This window comes from Narcine bancroftii, chromosome 3 (genome assembly GCF_036971445.1).
Source record: "Narcine bancroftii isolate sNarBan1 chromosome 3, sNarBan1.hap1, whole genome shotgun sequence".
In the NCBI taxonomy this organism is placed as follows: Eukaryota; Metazoa; Chordata; class Chondrichthyes; order Torpediniformes; family Narcinidae; genus Narcine; species Narcine bancroftii.
The window spans coordinates 334,845,274-334,860,326 of NC_091471.1; the positions used below are offsets into that span (position 1 = coordinate 334,845,274).

Below are 15,053 nucleotides of genomic sequence, written 5' to 3' on the forward strand. Positions count from 1 at the left end.
CAGAAGGAGGCAGCTTTGAATATGTGATTACAGACACAATGATAATTAAAAGATTTATAACAAACATGTACATCAAGCTGCAAGAGAAGGAAAATGATGAAATAAGCTGTAAACCCAAACAAAAGTGGGAACAAGATCTAAACATAAAGATAAAAAATGAAACATGGGAAAAGCTATGCTCCGGAACTATGAGAAATACAATAAACACGAGGTTACGCATGATACAATATAATTGGTTACACAGGCTATACACCATTCCCCAAAAGTTAAATAAATGGGACCCAACAGTATCAGACAGATGTTTTCGCTGTAAGAAGGAAACGGGAACAACAGTACATGCAATTTGGGCATGTGAGAAAGTGGATAAGTTTTGGGAAGATCTAAATCAGGTATTAAATAAAATCACAAAAGCAACATACCAAAAAATCCAGAGATCTTTCTTCTAAGTAATAAAGAACTTGACCTCAATTTGGATGAACCGCAAAAAAGATTTATTATGATAGCCTTAGCAGTAGCAAAAAAATGTATAATGTCAATTTGGAAATCAGAAGAGAGCCTGAGATTACAGCAATGGTACACAGAAATGAATAAATGTATTCCATTGGAAAAAAACATAATTTAAAAAATAAAGTCACATTATTTGAACAAATTTTGGAACCGTACATGGAAAACAACAAGAGAGGGCCTACTGCGGACCTCCACCCCCTAAAATGATAGAATGAGAAGACGTAGATGTGTAAAAGTAGATGACATAATTTTCTTGTTTATTTTCATTGTGTGATGACATTGTTTAATGGGTTTATTATATTGTATATATTGAACTTTTAATGGGTTTGGAAGGGGGTGGGAAGGAGGGAGGGAAGGGAGGGGGGGAAAAAGGGGAGAAAATGACATTGTGTATATTCAAGAGGGAAATGTTTCTGTGTATTTTGGTTAATATGGTTCATAGTGTGAAAAATAAAAAAAAATTTAAAAAAGAGTGACTGTGGAGAAGAGAGAGCTGGTGTAAAGGGAGGGGCAAGGCAAGGGAAAGGTGGAGCCATCTGAGGAGAGGGATGTTGGGCAGTCAGCTGGGATGGGAATGAGAGCTGGTGACAATGGTGGGGTGGGGTGGGGGATGGGAGTAGAAAGGAGAACGAACTGGGGTAGACCAAGGGTGAGCATTATCTGAAATTATTCATCCCACGAGGCAGTAAACAAGCCAGACTGAATATGAGATGTTGTTCTTGTTTGTGTTTGGATTCAGTTGAATATTAACTCCCAATCTACCATATTCAATATGTAGAGTCAAACAGTTATAGAAACAGGCCCTTTGGCCCAACTTGCCAATTCTTACCAAAATGTACAATCCACAAAAGTCCCACCTGCCTGCATTTGGACATATCCCTCTAAACCCATCCTATGTATCTTAAACTTTGCAATGTACCTGCCTCAACTACCTCCATTCCATACACCCACCACCCCCTTCTGGGGGAAAAGGTTACTCCTCAGGTTTCTGTTAAATCTCTGCCCCCTTACTTAACCCTATGCCCATTGGTTACCGATTCCCCTACTATGGGCAAAATATACTGTGCATTCACCTGATTGGTTCCTTTCATGATGATCACCCCCTCATCCTCCTGCACTCCAAGGAATTAAGCCTTTGCCTGCTCAACTTAACTCTGTAGCTCAGACCCCCCCCCCCAACCCCGGAGTCCTGGCAACATCTCCTCTCACCCGCCCCAGCCTGCCAACATGTCTGTCCATGGTCTCGTGTACTGCTAGACTGAAACCACCCATAAATTGGGGGACCAACACCTCTCCTTCCGACTGGGCACCCTCTAACCAGATGGCATTAGTATCAACTTCTCTGGCTTTCATTAAAACCTCCCACCCCACCCCCTGGTTTCCCCGTTGTCTCTCCATTTCCTGTCTCCTTTCACACAGACATGATAAATTCATCCAATTAACACCTTTTGTTGGTTTGGATTCCTTCCCCATTGTTTGAATTCTGAGACTTTCTGACATATCCTGCTTCTGCCCCTTTTCTGATTTTATCTTAAGGCCTCAGACCCGAAACATTGGCAATATATCTTTGTCTCCTATAGACGCTGAAAAGACCGGCTGAGTTACTCCAGCATTTTGGTGTTTTTACTACAATCACAGCGTCTGCAGCCCTATCGCATTTCACCGACATAATTCTTATTGCACTGTGACCAAAAGTGAACACACTCTCCAAATCACCCCCATCACCTCTATACTCAACATTCTGACAGAATGTGCCAAAATACCTTTCGACCCCCCTATCTTCCTGAGCCACCACTTCAAGGTACTATGATCCTGCAGTTCTAGATCCTTCTGCTCTGCAGCACTCTCCAGATCCTTACTGTGTAGATCCTATCCACATTATACCTCCCAAGATGCATCACCTCACATTAAATTTAATTCCATCAACTATCCCTCTGTCCACCTGACCAACCAATCCAGATCCTGCTGCAATCTTTGGCAACCGTTTTTACTCTCGACAATACCAGATACTTTATCTACACACTTGCTAATCATTCCATGTATGGTTTCATCTAAATCACTGATACAGATGACAAAATGCGCCCAGCACCAAACCTGTGAACACCACTGTTCACAGGCCTCCAGAATGAAAAACAACCTTCCACTATCACTCTCTGTTCTCTCTCATGAAGCCAATTTTCTATTAATTCTGCTATCTCACCTTCAATCTCATGGCATCTAACCTTTCAAAGCAGTCTATATGGTGGAGCCATATTGAAAACCTGCTGAAATCCAACATCTATTGTCCTGGTTTCATTAACCTTCTTGGTTTCAAAAAATCTCAACTGCATGTGAGACGCGGCTTCCCAATTACAAAACTGTGCTGACTATCTCTAATCAGTCCTTGTCCATCCAAGTGCATGTAAATTTTCTCTGTCAGAATGCTCTCCTGTTACTCGCTGACCACAAATGTTGGGCTCGCTGCTCTGTGGTTCCCAGGCTTTTCCCTGCAGCTCTTCTTGATGTGGCACGACGTTTGCCAACCTCCAGTCTTCCAGCATCTCACACCTGTATTCAAATGACGACTCATCAATCTCCACTCTCGCTTCCCAGCGTGTCCTTGGATATAGGGCTCTCCATAATGTTTGGGACAAAGACCTTTTTTTTTCTTTTATTTTACCCATGCTCCACAGTTTTAAATTTGATATCAAACAATTCACATCATTAAAGTGTACATTCCAGATTTTATTCAAGGTAATTTGTGTACATTTTGGTTTGACCATGTAGAAATTACAGCACTTTTTATACACAGGCCCTTCATTTCAGGGAAGGTGTGGATGGATCAATGAGTACAAATTTAAAACTGTGGGGCATGGAGGCAAGTAAAGAAAACAAATGTCTTTGTTCCAAACATTATGGAAGGCCCTATATATCTGAAATGGACACCTTTTGAAATGGATTTCAGTTTACGACTAAATTAGTTAAATTTAATATTCTTTCAAATTGCAATTACTTTTACCTGGAGGACTCCTTAGTATGAGATTATTATTTGCATTGTCTCCTTTCACAAGATTAAGACAGAAAGCCACTTTATATTTGAATTTTCTGCTTGTGTAACTCATCAGATAACTTTCACCAATTTGACTTCCCAATGTCTGTAAATATTAAAATCCTCTTCTGTGTGGGACAGGAACTGCTCCACCCAAGAGTGCACGAAACTGGGCAGGGTGGTGAACATGGCTCAGACCATCACACAACCACCATCTCCCCTCGACCGAATCTATCTGCAACTGCCCTGGTAAAGCAGCCAGAATATTAAAAGACATCCCACCCCAGTCACAATCTCTTCAACCCCTCGTTGCAGGGAGAAGATCAACAATTGTGAGATCACATACTACAAGATTCAAGGACAGGTTTTTCTCCCCTGCTGTTAACAGACTCCTGAATGAACCTCACACTGATTAAAAACAAGGCTCCCTTTCCTCATTATCAATTGACTCTGCAGTGCTGAGCTTCTGTACATCTTCCTTGCAGTACTAACAGTGTGATATCTAGCTGGGCTGCTCACAAAACAAAGTCTATTATTGCATCTTGGTACAGGTGACATAATTTTGAATCCACCCCAGCCATTCCTTATCCACAGTTAGCGTAGCGGTTAGTGCAACACTATTACAGCACCAGTAACCCATGTTCGAATCCAGTGCTGTCTGTCAGGAGTTTGTACGTTCTCCATGTGTTTGCATGGGTTTCCTCCAGGTGCTCTGGTTTCCTCTCATGTTCCAAAGATGTACGGGGTTAGGAAGTTAATTGGTCACGAATATAATTGGGCAGTGTGGACTTGTGTGTGGGAAGGGTCTGTTACCATGTTAAATTAAAATTAATTTGTGTACAATATTTCATTTCTTACAAGCTACCCTAATTCCTCATCTTGAAATTGAAAGAACTTGCTGAATTTTTCTTCCTCTAAGTGTAAATGCAAGTTCCATTACAGCTCTGTAAACATTCTGGGTTGCGACATTTTCCTCACTGCTGGTGGCCACCTGCAGCAGCTATCTTCAGGGCTTGAAGAGGGCTTAACTCAGGGGTGTCAAACTCAAATTCACCGAGGGCCAAAATTCAAAACTTGGACTAAGTCGAGGGCCGAACTAAATATTTATTGAAAATTTTCAACAACATCTGCATGTTTTCTCTTCTTTCAACATATGTAATGTTAAACTTTAGGATATAACTTTAGGAGGATAATGTTACAGGTCAGGAGTAGGTAGCTCAAGTTCACCCTTTGCTTGACCTGAGGGAAACATATTTGGTCCCTGTGGAGATGTAGTCAGCATTCACAGGCTGTGTCCATTTTGGCCTGCATCAGGACTCAGCATTTCCTGCTCACTCCTCAGGCTCTAGGCCTCTATTCACCCTCGACCCACCATCCCTCTACCTGACCAGTCCTTTACCCAACCTCTACTCACCCCTCACTCCACTCGCTCTGCCTCTACCCACCCCATCCTATACACGCCCCTCTACTGCCTTTCCCCTCAACCTGTTCCTCCCTCTACCCGTCTTTCACCCTCTAATCACCCCTCCCCTACTCGCCCTGCCCCTCCCCTTTTACCTCTTCCCTATCCACCCCTCCTTCTACTCATCCCTCCCTCTAACTGCCCCTCGCACCACCATAACTTCCCCTGCCCATTATTCCTCACCTACACCCTCTGCCCACCCCTGCTTACCCACCCACTCAGGCCCACCGCGCTGCCGATCAGCCTTTGCGGACAGCCACCATCTCTCTCTTCACGTGCAGGGCCGAACCAGCCGTTGCTGGGGTCCGCGCGGGTGCAAGCGCTGAAGGCCGTGGCGACCGGGAGAAGTACGCTCGTGCTGTGGAAGGGCCGTCCGGTGCCAGTCGCGCGGGGCTCGCGCTGCCCGGGGGCCGTGCGCAGCCTGCCATGCCCGTCGCGCCGACAGGAAATCACAGGCGCTCGCCCATCCGCCGCACCGCTCGACAGGTGGGAGAAGTGACTGGTTGTGCGGGGAGCCTTCCAACCGGCTTGCCGGGTGATGACATCGACAGACTTCTCGTGTTACAATTTCTCGTGTTACAATGGGGAAGGATGTGCAATGAAGGGGGAGGATGGTGGGGGTGACATTATCAAAAAACAGCATCGGCTCTCGCTGCAGGGCGGGCCACCTCTAATACATTTTTGAAATGATCTTGCGGGCCAAATATAATTATATCGCGGGCCAGAGTTTGACATGTGTGGCTTAACTGCAGTAGTGTGACCTTGTCAGAGAAGAGGAAGGACAACAACCATATAACTATATAATTATTTACGGAGCAGAAACAGGCCATGTTGGCCTTTCGAGTCCGCACCGGTTCACTGATTTTGTGCACCCTCTTCAGGCATTGGTCCCGGTAGATCTTCATTCAATAACGATGGGCGAATTCAATGCAGGTGGAATCAGATAATAGCAAAACTAAGAGCAAACAGATTGGCTGTCTGTGTACCAAAAATAGTTGATTTTTTAAAAAATCATGGTTTTAACACCTTCTTATGCCCTCTGCCAATTGGCTCTCCCAAAGTTAATGGATCAATTTCAAACTTTTTTTTAACTCTTCTCACCTTTCAGGTTCACTGGCTGATGGAGTGCGAAGGTTGATGGGAATTTGGTGAGTATGGTGATGGCTGTTGGCTAGTGATTGTAAACTAATTATGATCCTACAGTGGAGCTGGGAGATAAATAGTCTCATTGTCCTGACTTCACAACAAACTTATTTAAATAAAAATATGATAAACATCTTGCTTGCAAGCCACATCCACACCTGAATAACGTGGCAGTGTGGGCAGGAAACTAAGCAGACAAATATCCCATTGGGTTTCTATAATAAACCTCTGTAATCACCTACTGCAGATTTAACTCTAATGTTACTTAGACACTAACTATCTATAAGGTATTTTTCAACCATTTTTATGGATGTATTTGAGTTACAGTCATACCTGTTTGAAGTCAGTTAGGGTTAGGGTTAACCCTGATACAAACAATGGAGGAACTCACTAACTCAGACAGAATCTAAGGGTAAGCTGACCATTTTAACCCATGGGTGCTGCCTGACCCATTGAGTTTCCCCAGCAGCTCCTTGTTTGCTCAAGAATCCATCATGTGCCCGTTCCATTATCCACACTAATACTCCGAGTTGCAATGGCACCATCATACTTCTGCAGAACGTGGCCTTTGTTCTCTGGCAATCTGGTCAAACGATCTGCCACCTATAAAGCTCCTCGAATGCCATTTGTGCATCAAGTTGCCACAGTCACCATGTCCCATTCACAGCTGGTTAAGGGTCTACCGTATTTTCCTCATCAGGCAAAGTAAACAGAGTGATCCCGAATGAAATGTGTTGTGATCCCACATTCTCCTCCACATCAATAGATCCCAGGCTTTGAACACGACAGAGAACGAGGAGGAGGCTATGCATCATCTCCAGACTGCTTCACCATTGTGATAGAGGAAGTCCAGCAAAAATTCACAGGACCAATTCCAATTTCCTGCGCTAACACCATATTCCTCGATTTCTTTAATAGCTGTGGATGTTTCAATCTCAATTTTGAATATACTTAGTGACTGAACTACAGCCCTCTTAGGTAGAGGATTCCAAAGCATCACCAGCTGTATGAAGACATTTCTTCTCATTTCAATCCTGCATATCTAGTCTTTTATTATGAGGCTATAAGTTCAAGACAATATGGCCAGAGGAAACACTGACTCTGGAGCAACCCTACAAATCCCCTTAACACATGTGTACATTTCGATATAATGACTTCTCATGCTTTCAAATTTAGAGACTTGTGCTACAATCCTATGAGAAAGGCATAATCTCATGAATCAATCTGGACTCCCTCTATGGCAAGTAGATTCTTTGTTAAATGGGGATATCAAACCGACACACACTAGTCCAATTTCTTAACCTTAACGACTGTTCACGTGTTGTGTGACGGTATGATGGTGCAGAGGGACAATCTTCTGCCATTATGCATCAATTTTCTTTGCTGGTGTCCTCAAGAGAGAGTGCATGGCTGATTGAACCACTGGGAAGCCTATCATTTTTAAGCATACACATATCCTAGTTGCCTGTCAAACTTTGCTAAAGGACATGAGATCATTGATGATACCAAAGTAGTGGGTTGTATATAAAGGGTGATGGGTCAGCATACACGAGAAAGATTGAAAACTTGACTGAATGGTACACCAACAACAAAACCTTGTCACTAAAACCAAGAAGCTGATTGTTGACTTCAGGAAGGGAAAGCCAGAGGTCTACAATCCAGTGATTATTGGGGGACCAGAGGTGGAGAGGGTGAGAAAATTTAAATTCTTGAGAGTCATTATCTTTCCTAGATCCAATGCACAAATGACATCATGAAGAAAACACGTACGCACCTCTACATCCTCAGGAGTTTGTGAAGATATTGCATGACATTGGTAACCCAGGAAAATTTGTACAGATGTATGGTGGAAAGTGTGCTAACTTGCTGCATCACAGCCTGTTATGGGGACAAGCCCTTGAAAAGGTAGTGAACATAGCCTGGGACCTTATGAGTAAACGCTCTCCACTATATTTAAAAAAAATATATTTTTGTGACTATCCAGGGTAGTATCTATTGCAGCCATTGAGGGAACAGAACACAGCACTGGCACCCAGCCACTCCCAAAACATTCATGCCTTCCTCTTCCAGTCCACAGAGCGACAGTGCACAGAATGCTGGGCAATTATCTTTATGCCTGACACTGAGAGCCCCTCCAACAGGCTAGCACAGAGGACGAGGACTGTGCCCTCATTGCAGAGGTTTTGAGTTTGCAAGCAGCATAGGAACCTCCCAGAGGCCAATCATTTCAATTCCACGCCCCATTCCGAAGTGTCTGTCCATCGCTTCATGCTCTGCCAAACTAAGGCTACCCTCAAATCGGAGGAACAACACGCAATTGTTCTTCTGGGCACTCTTCAAACAGACAGCATGAACATCGACTTCTCCAGCTTCCATTAGGCCCCACCCCATCTCTCTCTCTTTCCCTATCCCTCAGTCTTCTTTCCTCCAGCTTCCCACCCCCCTCCATTCTGAGAGATACCCCTTCCCCTTATATAATTTTTCACTATTTTCTTCTTCTACCCTCCCACCTATATCCACCTATAACCTCTTACCTGTTGGCCTGCGCTCCTCCCCCTGACCCTTCCTCCTCTCCTCCCGCCACCTTTTTATTCAGGGGCCTGTCTGCTTTTTGCTCATACCTTGACCAAGGGCTGGAAATTCTGGTTACCCTTTGCTTCCTGCAGATGCTGTATGACCTGCTGAGTTTCTCCAGCATGTTTGTGGATTGCACGACTGCACGCTGATCCAGCTCACAGCAGGGTCCATCCCCAACCTCTGGAGCTGTCCGCATAGAGAATATTATTCCTCCAATTTGAAGGTAGCCTTAGTTTGGCAGTGCATGAAGCCACAGACAGACATGCTGGAATGGGGTGCGGAAATGAAATGGTTAGCCTCTGGGCGGCCCATCTGCAATCCTTGCACAGTCCTTGTTAGCCTGAGGGATTACCCCAGGAGCTCTGTTCTCCTCCCACACCCTAAAGACATGCGGGTTGTCAGATTAATCTGCTGCTGTACATTGTCCCTTATGTGGAGCTCAGTTATAGAACCTGGGGAAGTCGGAGCAGGCGGTGGGGGAATAAAAGTATTGATCTAATGTGTGTTCGGTGTGAATGGGTAGTTGATGGCCAGTGTGGAGTGGAGCTCAGTTACAGAACCTGGGGAAGTTGGAGCAGGTGGTGAGGGAATAAAAGTATTGATCTAATGTGTGTTTGGTGTGAATGGGTGGTTGATGGCCAGTGTGGATCCAATGGGCCAAATGGCATGTTTCTATCTTGTATCCCTCTATCACCCAATGGCAGTAGGTGCAGGTTCCCCAAGACCCACACCAGCCTGACCTGTACCTCATCACCATATCCTTCAAAGACACTCGACACCAGTTTCATAACACCATCTTCATCAGAGGGACCCAGGTGAGTACATGCACGAGCTCCCCTTCACCTTCTCGAGGGCATGGGGGAATGAGCAATAAATTCTGGACTTCCCAATCTTGCCCAGGTGCTAAGAGAGACATGAGAACCTAAGCACTCAATGAGCTGCTGGGAGACTTAGCAGGTCAGGCAGTGTCCAGAGGGTGAAACTCCCACTCAGCATTTCAGGTCAGGACCCTTTATCGAGTCTCAATGCACCCTGTCCTCGCACCCCAGTTGCAATGAAAGGTTTCGGCTCGAACTGTCACCCACTCCTCCTCTCTCACAGATGCTGCTCGACCTACTGAGTTCATCCAGCACAGTGCATGTTTAGTTTCATCAGTGACCATTCGGATTTCATGGACTTGCTAGTACAGTTGACATCAACTTGAATCCACTCCATCCATTCCCCACCCACAGTTAGCATAGCGATTAGTGCAAACGCTATTACAGCACCAGCGACCCATGCTCGAATCTGGTGCTGTCTGTAAAGAGTTTGTACATTTTCCATGTGTCTGTATGGGTTTCCTCCAGGTGTTCTGGTTTCCTTGCACATTCCAAAGACGTACAGGGTTGGGAGGTTAATTGGACTCGAGTATAATTGGGCAGTGTGGACTTGTGTGTTGGAAGGGTCTGTTTTCATGCCACATCTCCAAATTAAATTAAAATTAATTTGTGTACAGTATTACATTTCTTACAAGCTACCCTAGTTCCTCAACTTGAAACTGAAAGAACTGGCTGAATTTTTCTTCCTCTCAGCTCCAAAAGCCCCAATATCCTTGCCAGGAACTACCTAATGTTTCGGGCTCCCAGTTCAGATTTTGCCCACAGGACAAATGCTCTCATGTCTCCTCCATCAAACCCTCAGTTCATTTTGAATGCCACTCATCAGCACTCCTGAGAAAGGGGACTCAAACAGGGATCCGGTGCAAAAACAGACCCTCCCCTACCACGTAGCTGCACCAAATCCTACATTAATCTCCTCAAGTTTTAATTAACCTACTGACCTGCACACCTTTGGAATGTGGGGCAAAACTGATGCACCCCATGCAGTTACAGGGAGAAGGTGCAAACTCTGCACAGACAGGACCTGAAGTCAGGATCAAACTTATGTTGCTGGATGTGTGGGCTGGGGGCTCGATCCACTGCACCACTGACTACTCATCCTGGTCAATCCCTCCTCAAGGGTATGTATTTCCTCAAATCATTTTGACATCTCCATTGTCCACGTGATCTAACCAATGTCAGGTCAAGCTCCCCAGAGACAGGTACTGTGATAGTACAGATCTATCACCAATGTACATAGTGTATCTAGTTACTGTATCTCGACTGTGCTCACAGCGATTGGCTGAGAGCTAAGCCACGCCTATTGTCTGGGCCTTAAAGGGTCGTGTCCCTAGCCAGGTCGGATCATTCTGGACTGGTCGGCCACCTGTGAAGAGCTCCTGTCTTTTGCTAATAAAAGCCTTGGTTTGGATCAACAAGTCTTTGATTCTTTCAACGAGCACTACAGGTACATAATACACAAATTGTGGTAACTTTTGTTTACACAGGAAGGCACACAAACAGATGTCACTAGTCTAGTGCTTCCAGTGAGCATTGGTGAGATCACATCTCGAGTACTACGTGTAGCATTGGTTATTTTAACAAACTGATGTGTTACAAGCAGTTCAGAGAAGGTTCAGTTAAACAAGAAAACATTCTTGTCTTCAAAGGAAGTTCTGTGAAAGGCTCTTTCACTGCTCCCCCTCTGGTTATCATGTGAAACTACCCTTCTTCATCCTCTGCCCTCTCCCCCTATCATTTCTCAGCTTCTTTCTCTTCTACCCTCCCACCAGTATCACGTATTACCTCTTACCTGTTAGCCTGTAGTTCTCTCCCCCACCCCCCCCCCCCCACTTCTCTCCCACATTTTTATTTGGGGCATCAACATCTTTTCCCACATTCCCAAGGAAGGGTCAGGTCTGAAACATTGGTTACTCTCAACTTCCCATGGATGCTGCATGAGCGGGCCGAGTTTCTCCAGCACGTTTAGGTCCGGCACTCAGAGCATGTTCAGTCGTCTGGTACCAGTTGTTTTATGTAGAAAGTTTAGATGTGACGGGAAACTTTATCTAATGTAAAATCCTTGTCAAGTTGGACGTGGAGAACATGTTCCTACTTATAAAAGAAGGTTGAATGAGGCTGTAGAAAAAGTTATGGAAACTAGGAAATGCCCTGAAACATACTGATGTCATAAAAGAGATGCTGGGGTCGAATGCAATTCACAAAAGTGATGAGGTCTGTGTTGGAGGTGGGGGACAGTGGTTTGATATTACTTAGAGGCGTTCTGTTCAGAGGGAAAATAAGAGGAAGTAGTGCATAAAGGTAGATAAATGCCCAGGGCCTGACCAAGTGCATCCTCCAATGTGATGTGAGTTAAGGAAAGAAAATACAGGACCCCTGGCAGAGATTTTTGTATCTTCCTTAGCCACAGATGAGGTGAAGTACCAGAAAACTGGAGGGTGGCCGATGCTATGCCTTAGTAGGCAGCTTAGCACAAGCCCAGGAACAACAAATTAGTGAGCTTCACATCAGTGGTGGCAAAGTTACTGGATGCGATTCTTAGAGGCAAGACTTCTCAGCATTTGGAAAGGACTGGATTAATTACAATTAAAAAAACTGTCTGCACGATTGGTGTCTCACTGAATATATATTATATATTTATCTCTTTAATTCAATTATGTTTTTATTATTTTAATGAAGTACATGTTCAGTTGTAGCAAATAAGAATTTTGGTGCATGTGTACACTATATAAGGTACATTACAATTCTCGTTAATTAACAGTAGTTGACATAGATTTGAGCATGGGAAATAGTGCCTCACAAATTTAATTTGGTTTATTTGAAGAGGTGACCAAGAGGACTGAGGACAGGGTGAATGACGTGGTGTCCATGGACTTTAGCCAGTCTTTGGACAAGATCCTGCAGGATAGGCTGGTCCAGAAGGTCATGTTACATGGGATCCAGGGCTGGGCAGGATTAGATTGATGGTACTATACAGAGGGTGGGAGGAGAGTGCTGTAGAGATCCAGGGCAGGTGCTACCACTGGGCAAACTAGGCAGACCTAATAGGAGGCGCAATCAGAGTGGTCAGACATCCTGTGTGGAGGGGCTAAATGTGCAAAAGTGTACTTAATTAAACAGCGTCCCCTGGTTCGTTGGCTGGGCGCAGCCATCTTTATTCTTGTGCTTATGCTCGAGTGCCGGCTGATGCCTGCATGATGGATTTGAGTATCGGGGCTGGCTAACGCATGTGTGGTGGGCCTGCAAACGGGGGAAATGCTCAGCGCAGGCGTGTAGTTCTGGCGCGATCGGCTGTGCTTCAGTCGCCGTTAAGTGGAGTAGTGCGGCGGGCTTTGAAGGAAGATGAGTGAATATTCATCTACTTCAGTTCTTTATTTATACTGTATGACCTGTTTTCTGTGCTCCAGTATTCTATGGTATAGATACATTTTGCTCAGGGTTCCCCAGCAATATCTTGCAAGTTCTCCCAGTTATTGTTGTATAATATGGAGATACTCTCCGTCCAGGCAGTTGTTAAAGAGACATGTGATCAGCTTTATTATTGCTCTAGTTGATGCCGTCTCACAGTGGTGCAATTAATAGAGCAACTACCTCACAACTCCAGCGACTGGCTTCTGCCCTGAACTCTGGCCCTGCCTGCCTGTAGTTTGCACATTCTCCCTGTGACCATGTGAGCTTCAATTTCTTCTCAAATCTCAAAGATGTGGGCAGGTAGATTATTGGCCATTGCTGTAGGGTGTAAGTGAGTTGCAGAATCGTGGGGGGGGGGGGGGGGGGAGGGTGGGGGGGAGATTACTAGAAAGTCAGAGCAAACTTGGTAGGCCAAAGAGACATTTTCATACTGCATCATGCATGTGGTAAAATAAATGGACACTGGAAGGTAGAAAGACTTAAAGGTGTGTGAAGTAGAAGGTTTTAATGTAGTGTTGCCCTTGGTTGAGCTCTTCATTCTACCGAGTGCCCTTTAGTTCAAAGTGATTTGAGTGCCAAAATATTTCCTTTTATATTTGAAAAAGATAATCAAAGATTGGTGTGTTACTTATTGCCTAGGGTGGAAAATAGTCTGGGCCCGGCCCTGCAAGGGATCAGTGCTGGGCCCACTGTTGTTTGCCATCCATATTAACAATTTGGATGAGAGTGTAGTTAGTACAGTTAGTAAGTTTTGTAAAACGTCAAAATTGGTGATGTGGACGGCAATGAAGAATGTTGTCTCAGGACTGAGATGAACTGGGAATGTGGGCTAAGGAATGACAGATGGAATTTAACTCAGACAAGTGTGAAATGTTGCAGGATTACACACTAAATAGGGAATGTAGTAGAACAGAGAGACCCAGGGATACAAGTACATAGTTACCAACAAGTGACACAGGCAGTGAAGGAAGAGGCATTAGGTCCACTTGCCTTCATTGGATGGAGTATCGTGTGACAGCTGTACTTAGCATTACTAAGACTGCACCTGGAATATTGTGTGCAGTTCCAATCGCCTTGCTATAGGAAGGATGTGAACGAGACAGAGGAGGATGCAGAAACAGTTAATCAGATTGGAGTTACAAGGAGAGACTGGGGCTATATTCATTGGAGGGGATAGAGACTATCGGGGGAATCTTATTGATGTCTTAAAAAAAATCAAGGTGAATGGTCACAGTTCTTTACCAGAGTGGGGGGGGGGGGGGGAGGGGGAGAAGGGAAGGGTCCATGATTGGCGGTCACTGGGTCAAGGTGAGAGGGGAAAGATACAACCAAAGGTGTACAGGAATTGTACCGGTAGGTTAATTGGTCACATGGATGTATTTGGATAGGATGAGCTCTTAGGCTGGAAGGGCATATGACACTAATTTCTCATCTCATCCCCAAATAATTGTAGAGGGCTGCGGTGCCAGCACAATCCCTGAAGATCACCACTTTGCCCACTCACGATGCTGGTTCAGAAGAAATAAACATGCAGAGAAAAGTGCTGATGACACGAATCACATTTGTTCTCATCTCACCTCCTGCTTTAACTGCCCGAACGTTTTCCTGACACCATCCCGCAGAAACACCACTGCCTCTTTATCTGGATGCTTGTTCACAGTCTCATCGAAACACTGCCCAATGGTTTTCCCGACAAATGGCATGTTCATAGCTCCGTGGATGTAGCTGGTGGTGAGAGATGGCTTGAGTGGGGGATGATCCAAATAATGGAGCGTGCTGAGGGAAAAGAGAAACAGAGACACTCATGCACACAACCTTGCAGATAACTTGTTATGCTTGTAAAGCGATGAGGCGCATTCCACACATTGATCTCTTATGAGTACCCTTTGAGTGACCTACAACTATCTTCACTCTGTGAAGAGCATTCTCCTGTTGCTCCTTGTGGATGAAATATGGGGGCAGGATGGGGCTCAGCTATGACAATGTTTTCTCTCCAAGATACAGGAAGGCAGCTGATAATTTAAATCTTGGAGCAGCACAGTTAGTG

General features: G+C 44.8%; 1 protein-coding gene across 1 annotated transcript in view; it reads right to left on the reverse strand.

Moving 5' to 3' along the window:
- The window catches only part of acsf2 (acyl-CoA synthetase family member 2), a 178,662-nt gene that overhangs the window by 126,419 nt on the left and 37,190 nt on the right, over positions 1-15,053 (reverse strand). The window contains exon 2 of the mRNA XM_069929385.1: positions 14,584-14,782. Within this exon, the coding sequence (XP_069785486.1) occupies positions 14,584-14,782 (199 nt within the window). The remainder of the gene's footprint in view (positions 1-14,583; positions 14,783-15,053) is intronic.